Source organism: Lepisosteus oculatus, chromosome 8 (assembly GCF_040954835.1).
Source record: "Lepisosteus oculatus isolate fLepOcu1 chromosome 8, fLepOcu1.hap2, whole genome shotgun sequence".
In the NCBI taxonomy this organism is placed as follows: domain Eukaryota; kingdom Metazoa; phylum Chordata; class Actinopteri; order Semionotiformes; family Lepisosteidae; genus Lepisosteus; species Lepisosteus oculatus.
Window position 1 is genome coordinate 38,847,375 of NC_090703.1, and position 17,799 is coordinate 38,865,173.

The window sequence follows — 17,799 nt, forward strand, 5'->3', positions numbered from 1 at the left end:
GAGAAAGTATTTATACCACCTTTACAGCAACAAAATTCTGTTGTGTTAATTACTTTTGAGAAAATAAATGGGTATTATTGAATTAACCTTTGCAAGTGTATTTATTAAAATACTATAGGTAAGAGGATGGTATCCTAAGTGTTTGAGACTGCTTGGTCTTTTTAAGCCAATGTTTTATAATTGGTGTTGAATCAAGAATACAATAATGGCAGCTTATAACATTTTCTATCTAGGGGTTAAGTATATTAAGAGAAGGATTAATAATGATAGAACCGACTTTTGCAGTGTACAAAGCAGCCTTTCAGTTGAACAGAGAGGATGAGCAGATGTTAATGACATGAACCACCTGACAGTCAATTACAGTAGATGTGGCTGATCAATGTGATGAGTTATGCAATATTACATGTTGACTGCTTGTACATTGTTTATCGAATTGTTGGGATAAAGCTAAGATAACCAGTGTGACTTTGATGATGAATAACATTCAATATTAAACGAACCCATATTAAAATCATTTGAAAGTTGTTATAATGTTAAAAATTACTTATGAAGAATTTGTGTAAAGTTGACTTTAATGATTAATGCAAAATATTTTTGGTGACACCTTTGTCCAAGACATTTTATATTTCTGAACAAGTGGTTTTCAAAAATGTCATTACATCTAACACATAATGTTCAATAACAACTATCATTACACCCCACGTGAAGTTACCAGAAACAACAACAATTTCCTCTAAAAGATTTCTAGTACAATTTGGGCAGGTTTGCACTATTAATACTGCTGCCTCACTGCACTGTGTTCAGTTCGGGAGTCTGTACACTACACTGCGTTGCCATAAAAAATAAGTTCGCCTAATTTGCCCTAAAACCAAAAGTTTGGAAGAAAGTGATTATACTTTTCAAAGTCCTGCATTTGGCATTGAATGCACAGGCAGATTGACTCATGAGACCACAATGGATTGGGTATTCTGACTCTTACCCTATTTACACCTGAAAGCATGCTCATTGAGAACCATTCAACACAAAATTTCCAATAACAGAATACTTGATAAAAAATAGAATTTTACCATTGTTGATACATACTCATTGGTCTGGATTGGTGGCTTAGTCATTTCCGACTAATATTCTAATTCGGTGAAGTATACTGTATGTATCTTCCACTCAAATGATTTTAAAGTTGCATTAAGAAAGTCTAAACCCTAACCCTAATCTAGCCCAAATCCATGTCCAGAGAAAGGCTTAGGATCCCCACAAAGTGTAGACAATTTTTGAGGCATGGCAGGACAGAAATAAAACTTTGGAAAGTGATATTTCAGTGTTACCTGAATATTTTTTCATACACATATGGCAAGGTACACTGCATTGTCATAAAAAGGAAATGTTGTCAAATTTGCACTAAAAGCAAAAGCGTGAAGCTGATTTCAATGTAGACAATTTGTGATTGCATGGCTGTATTTTAGGACAGAAATGAAATTTAGGAAAAGTGATATTTCAATGTCATCTGAACAGTTTTTTTCTTACAAATATGTCTATACACTGCATTGCCCTAAAATGGAATGTTGCTTCAAATGCCCTAAAATCAAAACTTTGATAGAAAGTCATCATAATATTCAAACTCTTGCATTTGGCATTGAACACACAGGCATATTAATAAATTAAGCCAGCATTTATTGTGTTTTGCTGACTGTCAGCCTAGGTAAGCCTGAAACTAGGCTCACTGATAAAACCATTTAACAAGACATTGTTTATTACAGTCAAGATTTTACAATTGTTGATACATGCATTCTGGTTTGACGATGTTTCTTCGTCATACCCAACTAAAATTCTCAAAGTTAAAGCAGGGTAGCCATTTGTTTTATAAATGCTACTAGATTTATTAGGTTTGTATCACACATGAAAACATCACTGCAGTGAAGCTTTGTCTTGACTGCTTTGTCATCTGATTCAGCTGACTCCTCCAGTTATTGATAAGAATGATGGTGTTATTTCAAGGTGGTGCACTAACAGAAGAACACCATGTGAAATAGCTACAGGAGTCAACATGAATTAATATGACTGAATTATACACCATAAATAATAGAAACATTGCATACTTTGCTATTTTGGGGACACATTTTAACAATACCAATGAGAATGTTTTTGGAGTTACGGTCTAGAATGTGTTATACTTGATTCTATCAATCCTTGAAGTACCAGATCATTGACAATATACTGAAATACACTGAAAAGACTAATCTCCGCCACATGTTTCGTTCTATGTCTCTGTGTTAATCAGTATGAGGTAAAAGACCAACAGGCACCCTGGAAAGACTCAAGCTACTGGCCAGAGCTGGTAGTGGACACCAGGCCCTGCAGCTCTGCAGTCAGTGAAGTGCAGATACCTTTCAATATTGCTCACCCAAGCACAAGTGCTGGAAATTCCTGAATAGTGAGCAGACAATGGAACTATACTCCTATGATTTGAAGAAAATCAAAATACTAGAGCAAGAAAAACTAGATTTAACAACAGAAAATTGGCTATCGCACTGATCAAATGGGGCAAAAAACAAATCAAGATCATACATTTACAAAGCAAAAAAATATCACAAAGCAGGTAATGAAGGGTATTGATATGTGTATAACAATACAATTCCACATTTAACTGAATAGATTTAATTCTTAAATGTGCACATGTACATTCATTTTGTATTCAAAGTTCATCACTGTAATCACAAAGCAAGTCACTGTTATGCTTCTGCTGATGTCACGGAATCTATGATGTCATCAAGCTGCACTAAGTTCCAAAGAAAATCCATCCAGCAGTCAGTGCAGGTATCTTGCTAAGGTGACACAATGCCAGGAGTTCTCTGCTGCTGGCCAAACTGCCTAAAACCAAATGGCCACAAAGAGGGAAAGAAGAAGAAGAAGAAAAGAGTGAAACAGAAAGACTGTAAAGAAAGTCCAGCAAGGTCTGACCAACATGAACAGACCGTGAATTTCAGTGAGAGAGATGAAGCAAATGAGGAAGCCAGCCAGAAACATCAGCTGATGGAGAACAATCTTAAGCACAATGGACAGACAACAGACACTGTGAAGACAGAGGAAGAGGCAAAAGACACAATCACATCAGACACATTGACAGTGAATAGAGAGCAGGTTATGATGAATGAGGAAGTGAAAATGGACACCATCAGTGAACAGAAGGAAGAGAGAGGAACGGTCAATCAGATTGAGGACAATAAAGATGAAACACCAACCCTAGACCAAAAATTGGAAGAAAATCTCAGCATGAACGATGAAATGAAAGACCATCAATTTAAACAACATGAACGGCTGATCGTCCCAAGCAGCATAAAGGAGGAAGGAAAGAGAAATTACAAAGAGGACAAAGACAAAGGAAAAGGTTACAGAGAGCCTGAAGCTCAGGAAGACACAGAAGTAGCAGAAAAGGCAGATGGAGAGAAAGAGAAAAGCAATAGCCCTCAAAGGCATGAGAGGGGAGCTGGAAGCATGATGATCACAGATGACGAGGATGAAGGCAATGCCCCTGCAGAAATGCAGATACTTCTAAGGATGGAGAAGAGTTCCCTCTTTGCCAAGAACAACCCTTCACCTCAAACAGAGAGCTGTGCAGGGGAGACAAATTCTGAAACTGAGACCAAAATCAACTGTCCCAGACCCTGGGAGCCCCTCCCTCAAAGGAAGAGACAGGCCCGTGAGATAAGACAGAAAAACAAACTGCCAACAAATTGGTACGACCCTCCTAGCTCTGACAGCCAGCCACTACCATCAAGAGACACAGTCTGGAGAGAGAGGAAAATCTCCTCTTCTACAAGAGTCGAGGGTCGCCCTGCTTTATATTCCCAGCCCCATCAGAGGACTGAGGATATGAGGAGAGACAGGAGGGATTCGCATCCGCACTCTCTCCCCTTTACACCTCCACAGGACTCCTGGAAAAGGAACAGGGAGGAGAGAGAGATAGCCAGAGGGTCCAGGTTTCCAGAAGGAAACAGAAGGATTTGCTGTGGATTCCAAGGCTACAGCTATCAGAGACAGCAGGATGTGTCCAGGAGACAGACACAGTCTTACCATCCAGGTGAGGCCAGAATCCCCTACCATACACACGTTGCAGCCAGGAAACAGAACAAGTGGGAGAATGAACAGAAATTCCCCCAAATCAGGCAGAACAGGGAAGAAACTTCAGAGAAGCAGAGGGGATGTGAGAGGAGGAGGCCTCGACTGGCTTTCCTCCAGACAGGATCAGAAGCTGAAGAAGAGCATGTCCATCCACAAGCTCCCCCCAAAAGACAGGCCTGTGCAAGGCAGTGGGAACAGAGAGTCCAAGTACAAGGAGCCGGTCAAAATCCACAGGACCTGCTGTGCAAGAAAATATGGACCCTCATGGGCTATGGCCACAGGAACAAGTAACTTGTTGAATGAATGTTCTCTCTGAACTCTGACTTAACAAAAAAAGAGAGCCATAGGAGAAAGTATTTATACCACCTTTACAGCAACAAAATTCTGTTGTGTTAATTACTTTTGAGAAAATAAATGGGTATTATTGAATTAACCTTTGCAAGTGTATTTATTAAAATACTATAGGTAAGAGGATGGTATCCTAAGTGTTTGAGACTGCTTGGTCTTTTTAAGCCAATGTTTTATAATTGGTGTTGAATCAAGAATACAATAATGGCAGCTTATAACATTTTCTATCTAGGGGTTAAGTATATTAAGAGAAGGATTAATAATGATAGAACCGACTTTTGCAGTGTACAAAGCAGCCTTTCAGTTGAACAGAGAGGATGAGCAGATGTTAATGACATGAACCACCTGACAGTCAATTACAGTAGATGTGGCTGATCAATGTGATGAGTTATGCAATATTACATGTTGACTGCTTGTACATTGTTTATCGAATTGTTGGGATAAAGCTAAGATAACCAGTGTGACTTTGATGATGAATAACATTCAATATTAAACGAACCCATATTAAAATCATTTGAAAGTTGTTATAATGTTAAAAATTACTTATGAAGAATTTGTGTAAAGTTGACTTTAATGATTAATGCAAAATATTTTTGGTGACACCTTTGTCCAAGACATTTTATATTTCTGAACAAGTGGTTTTCAAAAATGTCATTACATCTAACACATAATGTTCAATAACAACTATCATTACACCCCACGTGAAGTTACCAGAAACAACAACAATTTCCTCTAAAAGATTTCTAGTACAATTTGGGCAGGTTTGCACTATTAATACTGCTGCCTCACTGCACTGTGTTCAGTTCGGGAGTCTGTACACTACACTGCGTTGCCATAAAAAATAAGTTCGCCTAATTTGCCCTAAAACCAAAAGTTTGGAAGAAAGTGATTATACTTTTCAAAGTCCTGCATTTGGCATTGAATGCACAGGCAGATTGACTCATGAGACCACAATGGATTGGGTATTCTGACTCTTACCCTATTTACACCTGAAAGCATGCTCATTGAGAACCATTCAACACAAAATTTCCAATAACAGAATACTTGATAAAAAATAGAATTTTACCATTGTTGATACATACTCATTGGTCTGGATTGGTGGCTTAGTCATTTCCGACTAATATTCTAATTCGGTGAAGTATACTGTATGTATCTTCCACTCAAATGATTTTAAAGTTGCATTAAGAAAGTCTAAACCCTAACCCTAATCTAGCCCAAATCCATGTCCAGAGAAAGGCTTAGGATCCCCACAAAGTGTAGACAATTTTTGAGGCATGGCAGGACAGAAATAAAACTTTGGAAAGTGATATTTCAGTGTTACCTGAATATTTTTTCATACACATATGGCAAGGTACACTGCATTGTCATAAAAAGGAAATGTTGTCAAATTTGCACTAAAAGCAAAAGCGTGAAGCTGATTTCAATGTAGACAATTTGTGATTGCATGGCTGTATTTTAGGACAGAAATGAAATTTAGGAAAAGTGATATTTCAATGTCATCTGAACAGTTTTTTTCTTACAAATATGTCTATACACTGCATTGCCCTAAAATGGAATGTTGCTTCAAATGCCCTAAAATCAAAACTTTGATAGAAAGTCATCATAATATTCAAACTCTTGCATTTGGCATTGAACACACAGGCATATTAATAAATTAAGCCAGCATTTATTGTGTTTTGCTGACTGTCAGCCTAGGTAAGCCTGAAACTAGGCTCACTGAGAAAACCATTTAACAAGACATTGTTTATTACAGTCAAGATTTTACAATTGTTGATACATGCATTCTGGTTTGACGATGTTTCTTCGTCATACCCAACTAAAATTCTCAAAGTTAAAGCAGGGTAGCCATTTGTTTTATAAATGCTACTAGATTTATTAGGTTTGTATCACACATGAAAACATCACTGCAGTGAAGCTTTGTCTTGACTGCTTTGTCATCTGATTCAGCTGACTCCTCCAGTTATTGATAAGAATGATGGTGTTATTTCAAGGTGGTGCACTAACAGAAGAACACCATGTGAAATAGCTACAGGAGTCAACATGAATTAATATGACTGAATTATACACCATAAATAATAGAAACATTGCATACTTTGCTATTTTGGGGACACATTTTAACAATACCAATGAGAATGTTTTTGGAGTTACGGTCTAGAATGTGTTATACTTGATTCTATCAATCCTTGAAGTACCAGATCATTGACAATATACTGAAATACACTGAAAAGACTAATCTCCGCCACATGTTTCGTTCTATGTCTCTGTGTTAATCAGTATGAGGTAAAAGACCAACAGGCACCCTGGAAAGACTCAAGCTACTGGCCAGAGCTGGTAGTGGACACCAGGCCCTGCAGCTCTGCAGTCAGTGAAGTGCAGATACCTTTCAATATTGCTCACCCAAGCACAAGTGCTGGAAATTCCTGAATAGTGAGCAGACAATGGAACTATACTCCTATGATTTGAAGAAAATCAAAATACTAGAGCAAGAAAAACTAGATTTAACAACAGAAAATTGGCTATCGCACTGATCAAATGGGGCAAAAAACAAATCAAGATCATACATTTACAAAGCAAAAAAATATCACAAAGCAGGTAATGAAGGGTATTGATATGTGTATAACAATACAATTCCACATTTAACTGAATAGATTTAATTCTTAAATGTGCACATGTACATTCATTTTGTATTCAAAGTTCATCACTGTAATCACAAAGCAAGTCACTGTTATGCTTCTGCTGATGTCACGGAATCTATGATGTCATCAAGCTGCACTAAGTTCCAAAGAAAATCCATCCAGCAGTCAGTGCAGGTATCTTGCTAAGGTGACACAATGCCAGGAGTTCTCTGCTGCTGGCCAAACTGCCTAAAACCAAATGGCCACAAAGAGGGAAAGAAGAAGAAGAAGAAAAGAGTGAAACAGAAAGACTGTAAAGAAAGTCCAGCAAGGTCTGGCCAACATGAACAGACCGTGAATTTCAGTGAGAGAGATGAAGCAAATGAGGAAGCCAGCCAGAAACATCAGCTGATGGAGAACAATCTTAAGCACAATGGACAGACAACAGACACTGTGAAGACAGAGGAAGAGGCAAAAGACACAATCACATCAGACACATTGACAGTGAATAGAGAGCAGGTTATGATGAATGAGGAAGTGAAAATGGACACCATCAGTGAACAGAAGGAAGAGAGAGGAACGGTCAATCAGATTGAGGACAATAAAGATGAAACACCAACCCTAGACCAAAAATTGGAAGAAAATCTCAGCATGAACGATGAAATGAAAGACCATCAATTTAAACAACATGAACGGCTGATCGTCCCAAGCAGCATAAAGGAGGAAGGAAAGAGAAATTACAAAGAGGACAAAGACAAAGGAAAAGGTTACAGAGAGCCTGAAGCTCAGGAAGACACAGAAGTAGCAGAAAAGGCAGATGGAGAGAAAGAGAAAAGCAATAGCCCTCAAAGGCATGAGAGGGGAGCTGGAAGCATGATGATCACAGATGACGAGGATGAAGGCAATGCCCCTGCAGAAATGCAGATACTTCTAAGGATGGAGAAGAGTTCCCTCTTTGCCAAGAACAACCCTTCACCTCAAACAGAGAGCTGTGCAGGGGAGACAAATTCTGAAACTGAGACCAAAATCAACTGTCCCAGACCCTGGGAGCCCCTCCCTCAAAGGAAGAGACAGGCCCGTGAGACAAGAAAGAAAAACAAACTGCCAACAAATTGGTACGACCCTCCTAGCTCTGACAGCCAGCCACTACCATCAAGAGACACAGTCTGGAGAGAGAGGAAAATCTCCTCTTCTACAAGAGTCGAGGGTCGCCCTGCTTTATATTCCCAGCCCCATCAGAGGACTGAGGATATGAGGAGAGACAGGAGGGATTCGCATCCGCACTCTCTCCCCTTTACACCTCCACAGGACTCCTGGAAAAGGAACAGGGAGGAGAGAGAGATAGCCAGAGGGTCCAGGTTTCCAGAAGGAAACAGAAGGATTTGCTGTGGATCCCAAGGCTACAGCCATCAGAGACAGCAGGATGTGTCCAGGAGACAGACACAGTCTTACCATCCAGGTGAGGCCAGAATCCCCTACCATACACACGTTGCAGCCAGGAAACAGAACAAGTGGGAGAATGAACAGAAATTCCCCCAAATCAGGCAGAACAGGGAAGAAACTTCAGAGAAGCAGAGGGGATGTGAGAGGAGGAGGCCTCGACTGGCTTTCCTCCAGACAGGATCAGAAGCTGAAGAAGAGCCTGTCCATCCACAAGCTCCCCCCAAAAGACAGGCCTGTGCAAGGCTGTGGGAACAGAGAGTCCAAGTACAAGGAGCCGGTCAAAATCCACAGGACCTGCTGTGCAAGAAAATATGGACCCTCATGGGCTATGGCCACAGGAACAAGTAACTTGTTGAATGAATGTTCTCTCTGAACTCTGACTTAACAAAAAAAGAGAGCCATAGGAGAAAGTATTTATACCACCTTTACAGCAACAAAATTCTGTTGTGTTAATTACTTTTGAGAAAATAAATGGGTATTATTGAATTAACCTTTGCAAGTGTATTTATTAAAATACTATAGGTAAGAGGATGGTATCCTAAGTGTTTGAGACTGCTTGGTCTTTTTAAGCCAATGTTTTATAATTGGTGTTGAATCAAGAATACAATAATGGCAGCTTATAACGTTTTCTATCTAGGGGTTAAGTATATTAAGAGAAGGATTAATAATGATAGAACCGACTTTTGCAGTGTACAAAGCAGCCTTTCAGTTGAACAGAGAGGATGAGCAGATGTTAATGACATGAACCACCTGACAGTCAATTACTGTAGATGTGGCTGATCAATGTGATGAGTTATGCAATATTACATGTTGACTGCTTGTACATTGTTTATCGAATTGTTGGGATAAAGCTAAGATAACCAGTGTGACTTTGATGATGAATAACATTCAATATTAAACGAACCCATATTAAAATCATTTGAAAGTTGTTATAATGTTAAAAATTACTTATGAAGAATTTGTGTAAAGTTGACTTTAATGATTAATGCAAAATATTTTTGGTGACACCTTTGTCCAAGACATTTTAGATTTCTGAACAAGTGGTTTTCAAAAATGTCATTACATTTAACACATAATGTTCAATAACAACTATCATTACACCCCACGTGAAGTTACCAGAAACAACAACAATTTCCTCTAAAAGATTTCTAGTACAATTTGGGCAGGTTTGCACTATTAATACTGCTGCCTCACTGCACTGTGTTCAGTTCGGGAGTCTGTACACTACACTGCGTTGCCATAAAAAATAAGTTCGCCTAATTTGCCCTAAAACCAAAAGTTTGGAAGAAAGTGATTATACTTTTCAAAGTCCTGCATTTGGCATTGAATGCACAGGCAGATTGACTCATGAGACCACAATGGATTGGGTATTCCTGACTCTTACCCTATTTACACCTGAAAGCATGCTCATTGAGAACCATTCAACACAAAATTTCCAATAACAGAATACTTGATAAAAAATAGAATTTTACCATTGTTGATACATACTCATTGGTCTGGATTGGTGGCTTAGTCATTTCCGACTAATATTCTAATTCGGTGAAGTATACTGTATGTATCTTCCACTCAAATGATTTTAAAGTTGCATTAAGAAAGTCTAAACCCTAACCCTAATCTAGCCCAAATCCATGTCCAGAGAAAGGCTTAGGATCCCCACAAAGTGTAGACAATTTTTGAGGCATGGCAGGACAGAAATAAAACTTTGGAAAGTGATATTTCAGTGTTACCTGAATATTTTTTCATACACATATGGCAAGGTACACTGCATTGTCATAAAAAGGAAATGTTGTCAAATTTGCACTAAAAGCAAAAGCGTGAAGCTGATTTCAATGTAGACAATTTGTGATTGCATGGCTGTATTTTAGGACAGAAATGAAATTTAGGAAAAGTGATATTTCAATGTCATCTGAACAGTTTTTTTCTTACAAATATGTCTATACACTGCATTGCCCTAAAATGGAATGTTGCTTCAAATGCCCTAAAATCAAAACTTTGATAGAAAGTCATCATAATATTCAAACTCTTGCATTTGGCATTGAACACACAGGCATATTAATAAATTAAGCCAGCATTTATTGTGTTTTGCTGACTGTCAGCCTAGGTAAGCCTGAAACTAGGCTCACTGAGAAAACCATTTAACAAGACATTGTTTATTACAGTCAAGATTTTACAATTGTTGATACATGCATTCTGGTTTGACGATGTTTCTTCGTCATACCCAACTAAAATTCTCAAAGTTAAAGCAGGGTAGCCATTTGTTTTATAAATGCTACTAGATTTATTAGGTTTGTATCACACATGAAAACATCACTGCAGTGAAGCTTTGTCTTGACTGCTTTGTCATCTGATTCAGCTGACTCCTCCAGTTATTGATAAGAATGATGGTGTTATTTCAAGGTGGTGCACTAACAGAAGAACACCATGTGAAATAGCTACAGGAGTCAACATGAATTAATATGACTGAATTATACACCATAAATAATAGAAACATTGCATACTTTGCTATTTTGGGGACACATTTTAACAATACCAATGAGAATGTTTTTGGAGTTACGGTCTAGAATGTGTTATACTTGATTCTATCAATCCTTGAAGTACCAGATCATTGACAATATACTGAAATACACTGAAAAGACTAATCTCCGCCACATGTTTCGTTCTATGTCTCTGTGTTAATCAGTATGAGGTAAAAGACCAACAGGCACCCTGGAAAGACTCAAGCTACTGGCCAGAGCTGGTAGTGGACACCAGGCCCTGCAGCTCTGCAGTCAGTGAAGTGCAGATACCTTTCAATACTGCTCACCCAAGCACAAGTGCTGGAAATTCCTGAATAGTGAGCAGACAATGGAACTATACTCCTATGATTTGAAGAAAATCAAAATACTAGAGCAAGAAAAACTAGATTTAACAACAGAAAATTGGCTATCGCACTGATCAAATGGGGCAAAAAACAAATCAAGATCATACATTTACAAAGCAAAAAAATATCACAAAGCAGGTAATGAAGGGTATTGATATGTGTATAACAATACAATTCCACATTTAACTGAATAGATTTAATTCTTAAATGTGCACATGTACATTCATTTTGTATTCAAAGTTCATCACTGTAATCACAAAGCAAGTCACTGTTATGCTTCTGCTGATGTCACGGAATCTATGATGTCATCAAGCTGCACTAAGTTCCAAAGAAAATCCATCCAGCAGTCAGTGCAGGTATCTTGCTAAGGTGACACAATGCCAGGAGTTCTCTGCTGCTGGCCAAACTGCCTAAAACCAAATGGCCACAAAGAGGGAAAGAAGAAGAAGAAGAAAAGAGTGAAACAGAAAGACTGTAAAGAAAGTCCAGCAAGGTCTGACCAACATGAACAGACCGTGAATTTCAGTGAGAGAGATGAAGCAAATGAGGAAGCCAGCCAGAAACATCAGCTGATGGAGAACAATCTTAAGCACAATGGACAGACAACAGACACTGTGAAGACAGAGGAAGAGGCAAAAGACACAATCACATCAGACACATTGACAGTGAATAGAGAGCAGGTTATGATGAATGAGGAAGTGAAAATGGACACCATCAGTGAACAGAAGGAAGAGAGAGGAACGGTCAATCAGATTGAGGACAATAAAGATGAAACACCAACCCTAGACCAAAAATTGGAAGAAAATCTCAGCATGAACGATGAAATGAAAGACCATCAATTTAAACAACATGAACGGCTGATCGTCCCAAGCAGCATAAAGGAGGAAGGAAAGAGAAATTACAAAGAGGACAAAGACAAAGGAAAAGGTTACAGAGAGCCTGAAGCTCAGGAAGACACAGAAGTAGCAGAAAAGGCAGATGGAGAGAAAGAGAAAAGCAATAGCCCTCAAAGGCATGAGAGGGGAGCTGGAAGCATGATGATCACAGATGACGAGGATGAAGGCAATGCCCCTGCAGAAATGCAGATACTTCTAAGGATGGAGAAGAGTTCCCTCTTTGCCAAGAACAACCCTTCACCTCAAACAGAGAGCTGTGCAGGGGAGACAAATTCTGAAACTGAGACCAAAATCAACTGTCCCAGACCCTGGGAGCCCCTCCCTCAAAGGAAGAGACAGGCCCGTGAGATAAGACAGAAAAACAAACTGCCAACAAATTGGTACGACCCTCCTAGCTCTGACAGCCAGCCACTACCATCAAGAGACACAGTCTGGAGAGAGAGGAAAATCTCCTCTTCTACAAGAGTCGAGGGTCGCCCTGCTTTATATTCCCAGCCCCATCAGAGGACTGAGGATATGAGGAGAGACAGGAGGGATTCGCATCCGCACTCTCTCCCCTTTACACCTCCACAGGACTCCTGGAAAAGGAACAGGGAGGAGAGAGAGATAGCCAGAGGGTCCAGGTTTCCAGAAGGAAACAGAAGGATTTGCTGTGGATTCCAAGGCTACAGCTATCAGAGACAGCAGGATGTGTCCAGGAGACAGACACAGTCTTACCATCCAGGTGAGGCCAGAATCCCCTACCATACACACGTTGCAGCCAGGAAACAGAACAAGTGGGAGAATGAACAGAAATTCCCCCAAATCAGGCAGAACAGGGAAGAAACTTCAGAGAAGCAGAGGGGATGTGAGAGGAGGAGGCCTCGACTGGCTTTCCTCCAGACAGGATCAGAAGCTGAAGAAGAGCCTGTCCATCCACAAGCTCCCCCCAAAAGACAGGCCTGTGCAAGGCAGTGGGAACAGAGAGTCCAAGTACAAGGAGCCGGTCAAAATCCACAGGACCTGCTGTGCAAGAAAATATGGACCCTCATGGGCTATGGCCACAGGAACAAGTAACTTGTTGAATGAATGTTCTCTCTGAACTCTGACTTAACAAAAAAAGAGAGCCATAGGAGAAAGTATTTATACCACCTTTACAGCAACAAAATTCTGTTGTGTTAATTACTTTTGAGAAAATAAATGGGTATTATTGAATTAACCTTTGCAAGTGTATTTATTAAAATACTATAGGTAAGAGGATGGTATCCTAAGTGTTTGAGACTGCTTGGTCTTTTTAAGCCAATGTTTTATAATTGGTGTTGAATCAAGAATACAATAATGGCAGCTTATAACATTTTCTATCTAGGGGGTTAAGTATATTAAGAGAAGGATTAATAATGATAGAACCGACTTTTGCAGTGTACAAAGCAGCCTTTCAGTTGAACAGAGAGGATGAGCAGATGTTAATGACATGAACCACCTGACAGTCAATTACTGTAGATGTGGCTGATCAATGTGATGAGTTATGCAATATTACATGTTGACTGCTTGTACATTGTTTATCGAATTGTTGGGATAAAGCTAAGATAACCAGTGTGACTTTGATGATGAATAACATTCAATATTAAACGAACCCATATTAAAATCATTTGAAAGTTGTTATAATGTTAAAAATTACTTATGAAGAATTTGTGTAAAGTTGACTTTAATGATTAATGCAAAATATTTTTGGTGACACCTTTGTCCAAGACATTTTAGATTTCTGAACAAGTGGTTTTCAAAAATGTCATTACATTTAACACATAATGTTCAATAACAACTATCATTACACCCCACGTGAAGTTACCAGAAACAACAACAATTTCCTCTAAAAGATTTCTAGTACAATTTGGGCAGGTTTGCACTATTAATACTGCTGCCTCACTGCACTGTGTTCAGTTCGGGAGTCTGTACACTACACTGCGTTGCCATAAAAAATAAGTTTGCCTAATTTGCCCTAAAACCAAAAGTTTGGAAGAAAGTGATTATACTTTTCAAAGTCCTGCATTTGGCATTGAATGCACAGGCAGATTGACTCATGAGACCACAATGGATTGGGTATTCCTGACTCTTACCCTATTTACACCTGAAAGCATGCTCATTGAGAACCATTCAACACAAAATTTCCAATAACAGAATACTTGATAAAAAATAGAATTTTACCATTGTTGATACATACTCATTGGTCTGGATTGGTGGCTTAGTCATTTCCGACTAATATTCTAATTCGGTGAAGTATACTGTATGTATCTTCCACTCAAATGATTTTAAAGTTGCATTAAGAAAGTCTAAACCCTAACCCTAATCTAGCCCAAATCCATGTCCAGAGAAAGGCTTAGGATCCCCACAAAGTGTAGACAATTTTTGAGGCATGGCAGGACAGAAATAAAACTTTGGAAAGTGATATTTCAGTGTTACCTGAATATTTTTTCATACACATATGGCAAGGTACACTGCATTGTCATAAAAAGGAAATGTTGTCAAATTTGCACTAAAAGCAAAAGCGTGAAGCTGATTTCAATGTAGACAATTTGTGATTGCATGGCTGTATTTTAGGACAGAAATGAAATTTAGGAAAAGTGATATTTCAATGTCATCTGAACAGTTTTTTTCTTACAAATATGTCTATACACTGCATTGCCCTAAAATGGAATGTTGCTTCAAATGCCCTAAAATCAAAACTTTGATAGAAAGTCATCATAATATTCAAACTCTTGCATTTGGCATTGAACACACAGGCATATTAATAAATTAAGCCAGCATTTATTGTGTTTTGCTGACTGTCAGCCTAGGTAAGCCTGAAACTAGGCTCACTGAGAAAACCATTTAACAAGACATTGTTTATTACAGTCAAGATTTTACAATTGTTGATACATGCATTCTGGTTTGACGATGTTTCTTCGTCATACCCAACTAAAATTCTCAAAGTTAAAGCAGGGTAGCCATTTGTTTTATAAATGCTACTAGATTTATTAGGTTTGTATCACACATGAAAACATCACTGCAGTGAAGCTTTGTCTTGACTGCTTTGTCATCTGATTCAGCTGACGCCTCCAGTTATCGATAAGAATGATGGTGTTATTTCAAGGTGGTGCACTAACAGAAGAACACCATGTGAAATAGCTACAGGAGTCAACATGAATTAATATGACTGAATTAGACACCATAAATAATAGAAACATTGCATACTTTGCTATTTTGGGGACACATTTTAACAATACCAATGAGAATGTTTTTGGAGTTACGGTCTAGAATGTGTTATACTTGATTCTATCAATCCTTGAAGTACCAGATCATTGACAATATACTGAAATACACTGAAAAGACTCATCTCCGCCACATGTTTCGTTCTATGTCTCTGTGTTAATCAGTATGAGGTAAAAGACCAACAGGCACCCTGGAAAGACTCAAGCTACTGGCCAGAGCTGGTAGTGGACACCAGGCCCTGCAGCTCTGCAGTCAGTGAAGTGCAGATACCTTTCAATACTGCTCACCCAAGCACAAGTGCTGGAAATTCCTGAATAGTGAGCAGACAATGGAACTATACTCCTATGATTTGAAGAAAATCAAAATACTAGAGCAAGAAAAACTAGATTTAACAACAGAAAATTGGCTATCGCACTGATCAAATGGGGCAAAAAACAAATCAAGATCATACATTTACAAAGCAAAAAAATATCACAAAGCAGGTAATGAAGGGTATTGATATGTGTATAACAATACAATTCCACATTTAACTGAATAGATTTAATTCTTAAATGTGCACATGTACATTCATTTTGTATTCAAAGTTCATCACTGTAATCACAAAGCAAGTCACTGTTATGCTTCTGCTGATGTCACGGAATCTATGATGTCATCAAGCTGCACTAAGTTCCAAAGAAAATCCATCCAGCAGTCAGTGCAGGTATCTTGCTAAGGTGACACAATGCCAGGAGTTCTCTGCTGCTGGCCAAACTGCCTAAAACCAAATGGCCACAAAGAGGGAAAGAAGAAGAAGAAGAAAAGAGTGAAACAGAAAGACTGTAAAGAAAGTCCAGCAAGGTCTGACCAACATGAACAGACCGTGAATTTCAGTGAGAGAGATGAAGCAAATGAGGAAGCCAGCCAGAAACATCAGCTGATGGAGAACAATCTTAAGCACAATGGACAGACAACAGACACTGTGAAGACAGAGGAAGAGGCAAAAGACACAATCACATCAGACACATTGACAGTGAATAGAGAGCAGGTTATGATGAATGAGGAAGTGAAAATGGACACCATCAGTGAACAGAAGGAAGAGAGAGGAACGGTCAATCAGATTGAGGACAATAAAGATGAAACACCAACCCTAGACCAAAAATTGGAAGAAAATCTCAGCATGAACGATGAAATGAAAGACCATCAATTTAAACAACATGAACGGCTGATCGTCCCAAGCAGCATAAAGGAGGAAGGAAAGAGAAATTACAAAGAGGACAAAGACAAAGGAAAAGGTTACAGAGAGCCTGAAGCTCAGGAAGACACAGAAGTAGCAGAAAAGGCAGATGGAGAGAAAGAGAAAAGCAATAGCCCTCAAAGGCATGAGAGGGGAGCTGGAAGCATGATGATCACAGATGACGAGGATGAAGGCAATGCCCCTGCAGAAATGCAGATACTTCTAAGGATGGAGAAGAGTTCCCTCTTTGCCAAGAACAACCCTTCACCTCAAACAGAGAGCTGTGCAGGGGAGACAAATTCTGAAACTGAGACCAAAATCAACTGTCCCAGACCCTGGGAGCCCCTCCCTCAAAGGAAGAGACAGGCCCGTGAGATAAGACAGAAAAACAAACTGCCAACAAATTGGTACGACCCTCCTAGCTCTGACAGCCAGCCACTACCATCAAGAGACACAGTCTGGAGAGAGAGGAAAATCTCCTCTTCTACAAGAGTCGAGGGTCGCCCTGCTTTATATTCCCAGCCCCATCAGAGGACTGAGGATATGAGGAGAGACAGGAGGGATTCGCATCCGCACTCTCTCCCCTTTACACCTCCACAGGACTCCTGGAAAAGGAACAGGGAGGAGAGAGAGATAGCCAGAGGGTCCAGGTTTCCAGAAGGAAACAGAAGGATTTGCTGTGGATTCCAAGGCTACAGCTATCAGAGACAGCAGGATGTGTCCAGGAGACAGACACAGTCTTACCATCCAGGTGAGGCCAGAATCCCCTACCATACACACGTTGCAGCCAGGAAACAGAACAAGTGGGAGAATGAACAGAAATTCCCCCAAATCAGGCAGAACAGGGAAGAAACTTCAGAGAAGCAGAGGGGATGTGAGAGGAGGAGGCCTCGACTGGCTTTCCTCCAGACAGGATCAGAAGCTGAAGAAGAGCCTGTCCATCCACAAGCTCCCCCCAAAAGACAGGCCTGTGCAAGGCAGTGGGAACAGAGAGTCCAAGTACAAGGAGCCGGTCAAAATCCACAGGACCTGCTGTGCAAGAAAATATGGACCCTCATGGGCTATGGCCACAGGAACAAGTAA

General features: G+C 39.5%; 4 protein-coding genes across 4 annotated transcripts; all 4 read left to right on the top strand.

Moving 5' to 3' along the window:
• The first annotated feature begins 2,832 nt into the window (after nt 1-2,832).
• On the top strand, nt 2,833-4,407 carry LOC138241090 (uncharacterized). The gene has a single exon (XM_069193837.1). The coding sequence runs from the start codon at nt 2,833-2,835 to the stop codon at nt 4,405-4,407; it is 1,575 nt and encodes a 524-aa protein (XP_069049938.1).
• Nucleotides 4,408-7,295: 2,888 nt separating this feature from the next.
• On the top strand, nt 7,296-8,870 carry LOC138241091 (myb-like protein X). Its single transcript, XM_069193838.1, has one exon. It carries the CDS (start codon nt 7,296-7,298, stop codon nt 8,868-8,870), a length of 1,575 nt encoding a protein of 524 aa, XP_069049939.1.
• Nucleotides 8,871-11,759: 2,889 nt separating this feature from the next.
• On the top strand, nt 11,760-13,334 carry LOC138241092 (uncharacterized). Its single transcript, XM_069193839.1, has one exon. The coding sequence runs from the start codon at nt 11,760-11,762 to the stop codon at nt 13,332-13,334; it is 1,575 nt and encodes a 524-aa protein (XP_069049940.1).
• Nucleotides 13,335-16,224: 2,890 nt separating this feature from the next.
• On the top strand, nt 16,225-17,799 carry LOC138241093 (uncharacterized). Its single transcript, XM_069193840.1, has one exon. The coding sequence runs from the start codon at nt 16,225-16,227 to the stop codon at nt 17,797-17,799; it is 1,575 nt and encodes a 524-aa protein (XP_069049941.1).

Excerpts from the sequence above, each read along its gene's own strand:
- LOC138241091 (XM_069193838.1), top strand. The coding sequence starts at position 7,296 with ATGCCAGGAGTTCTCTGCTGCTGGCCAAACTGCCTAAAACCAAATGGC.
- LOC138241093 (XM_069193840.1), top strand. The coding sequence starts at position 16,225 with ATGCCAGGAGTTCTCTGCTGCTGGCCAAACTGCCTAAAACCAAATGGC.
- LOC138241092 (XM_069193839.1), top strand. The coding sequence starts at position 11,760 with ATGCCAGGAGTTCTCTGCTGCTGGCCAAACTGCCTAAAACCAAATGGC.
- LOC138241090 (XM_069193837.1), top strand. The coding sequence starts at position 2,833 with ATGCCAGGAGTTCTCTGCTGCTGGCCAAACTGCCTAAAACCAAATGGC.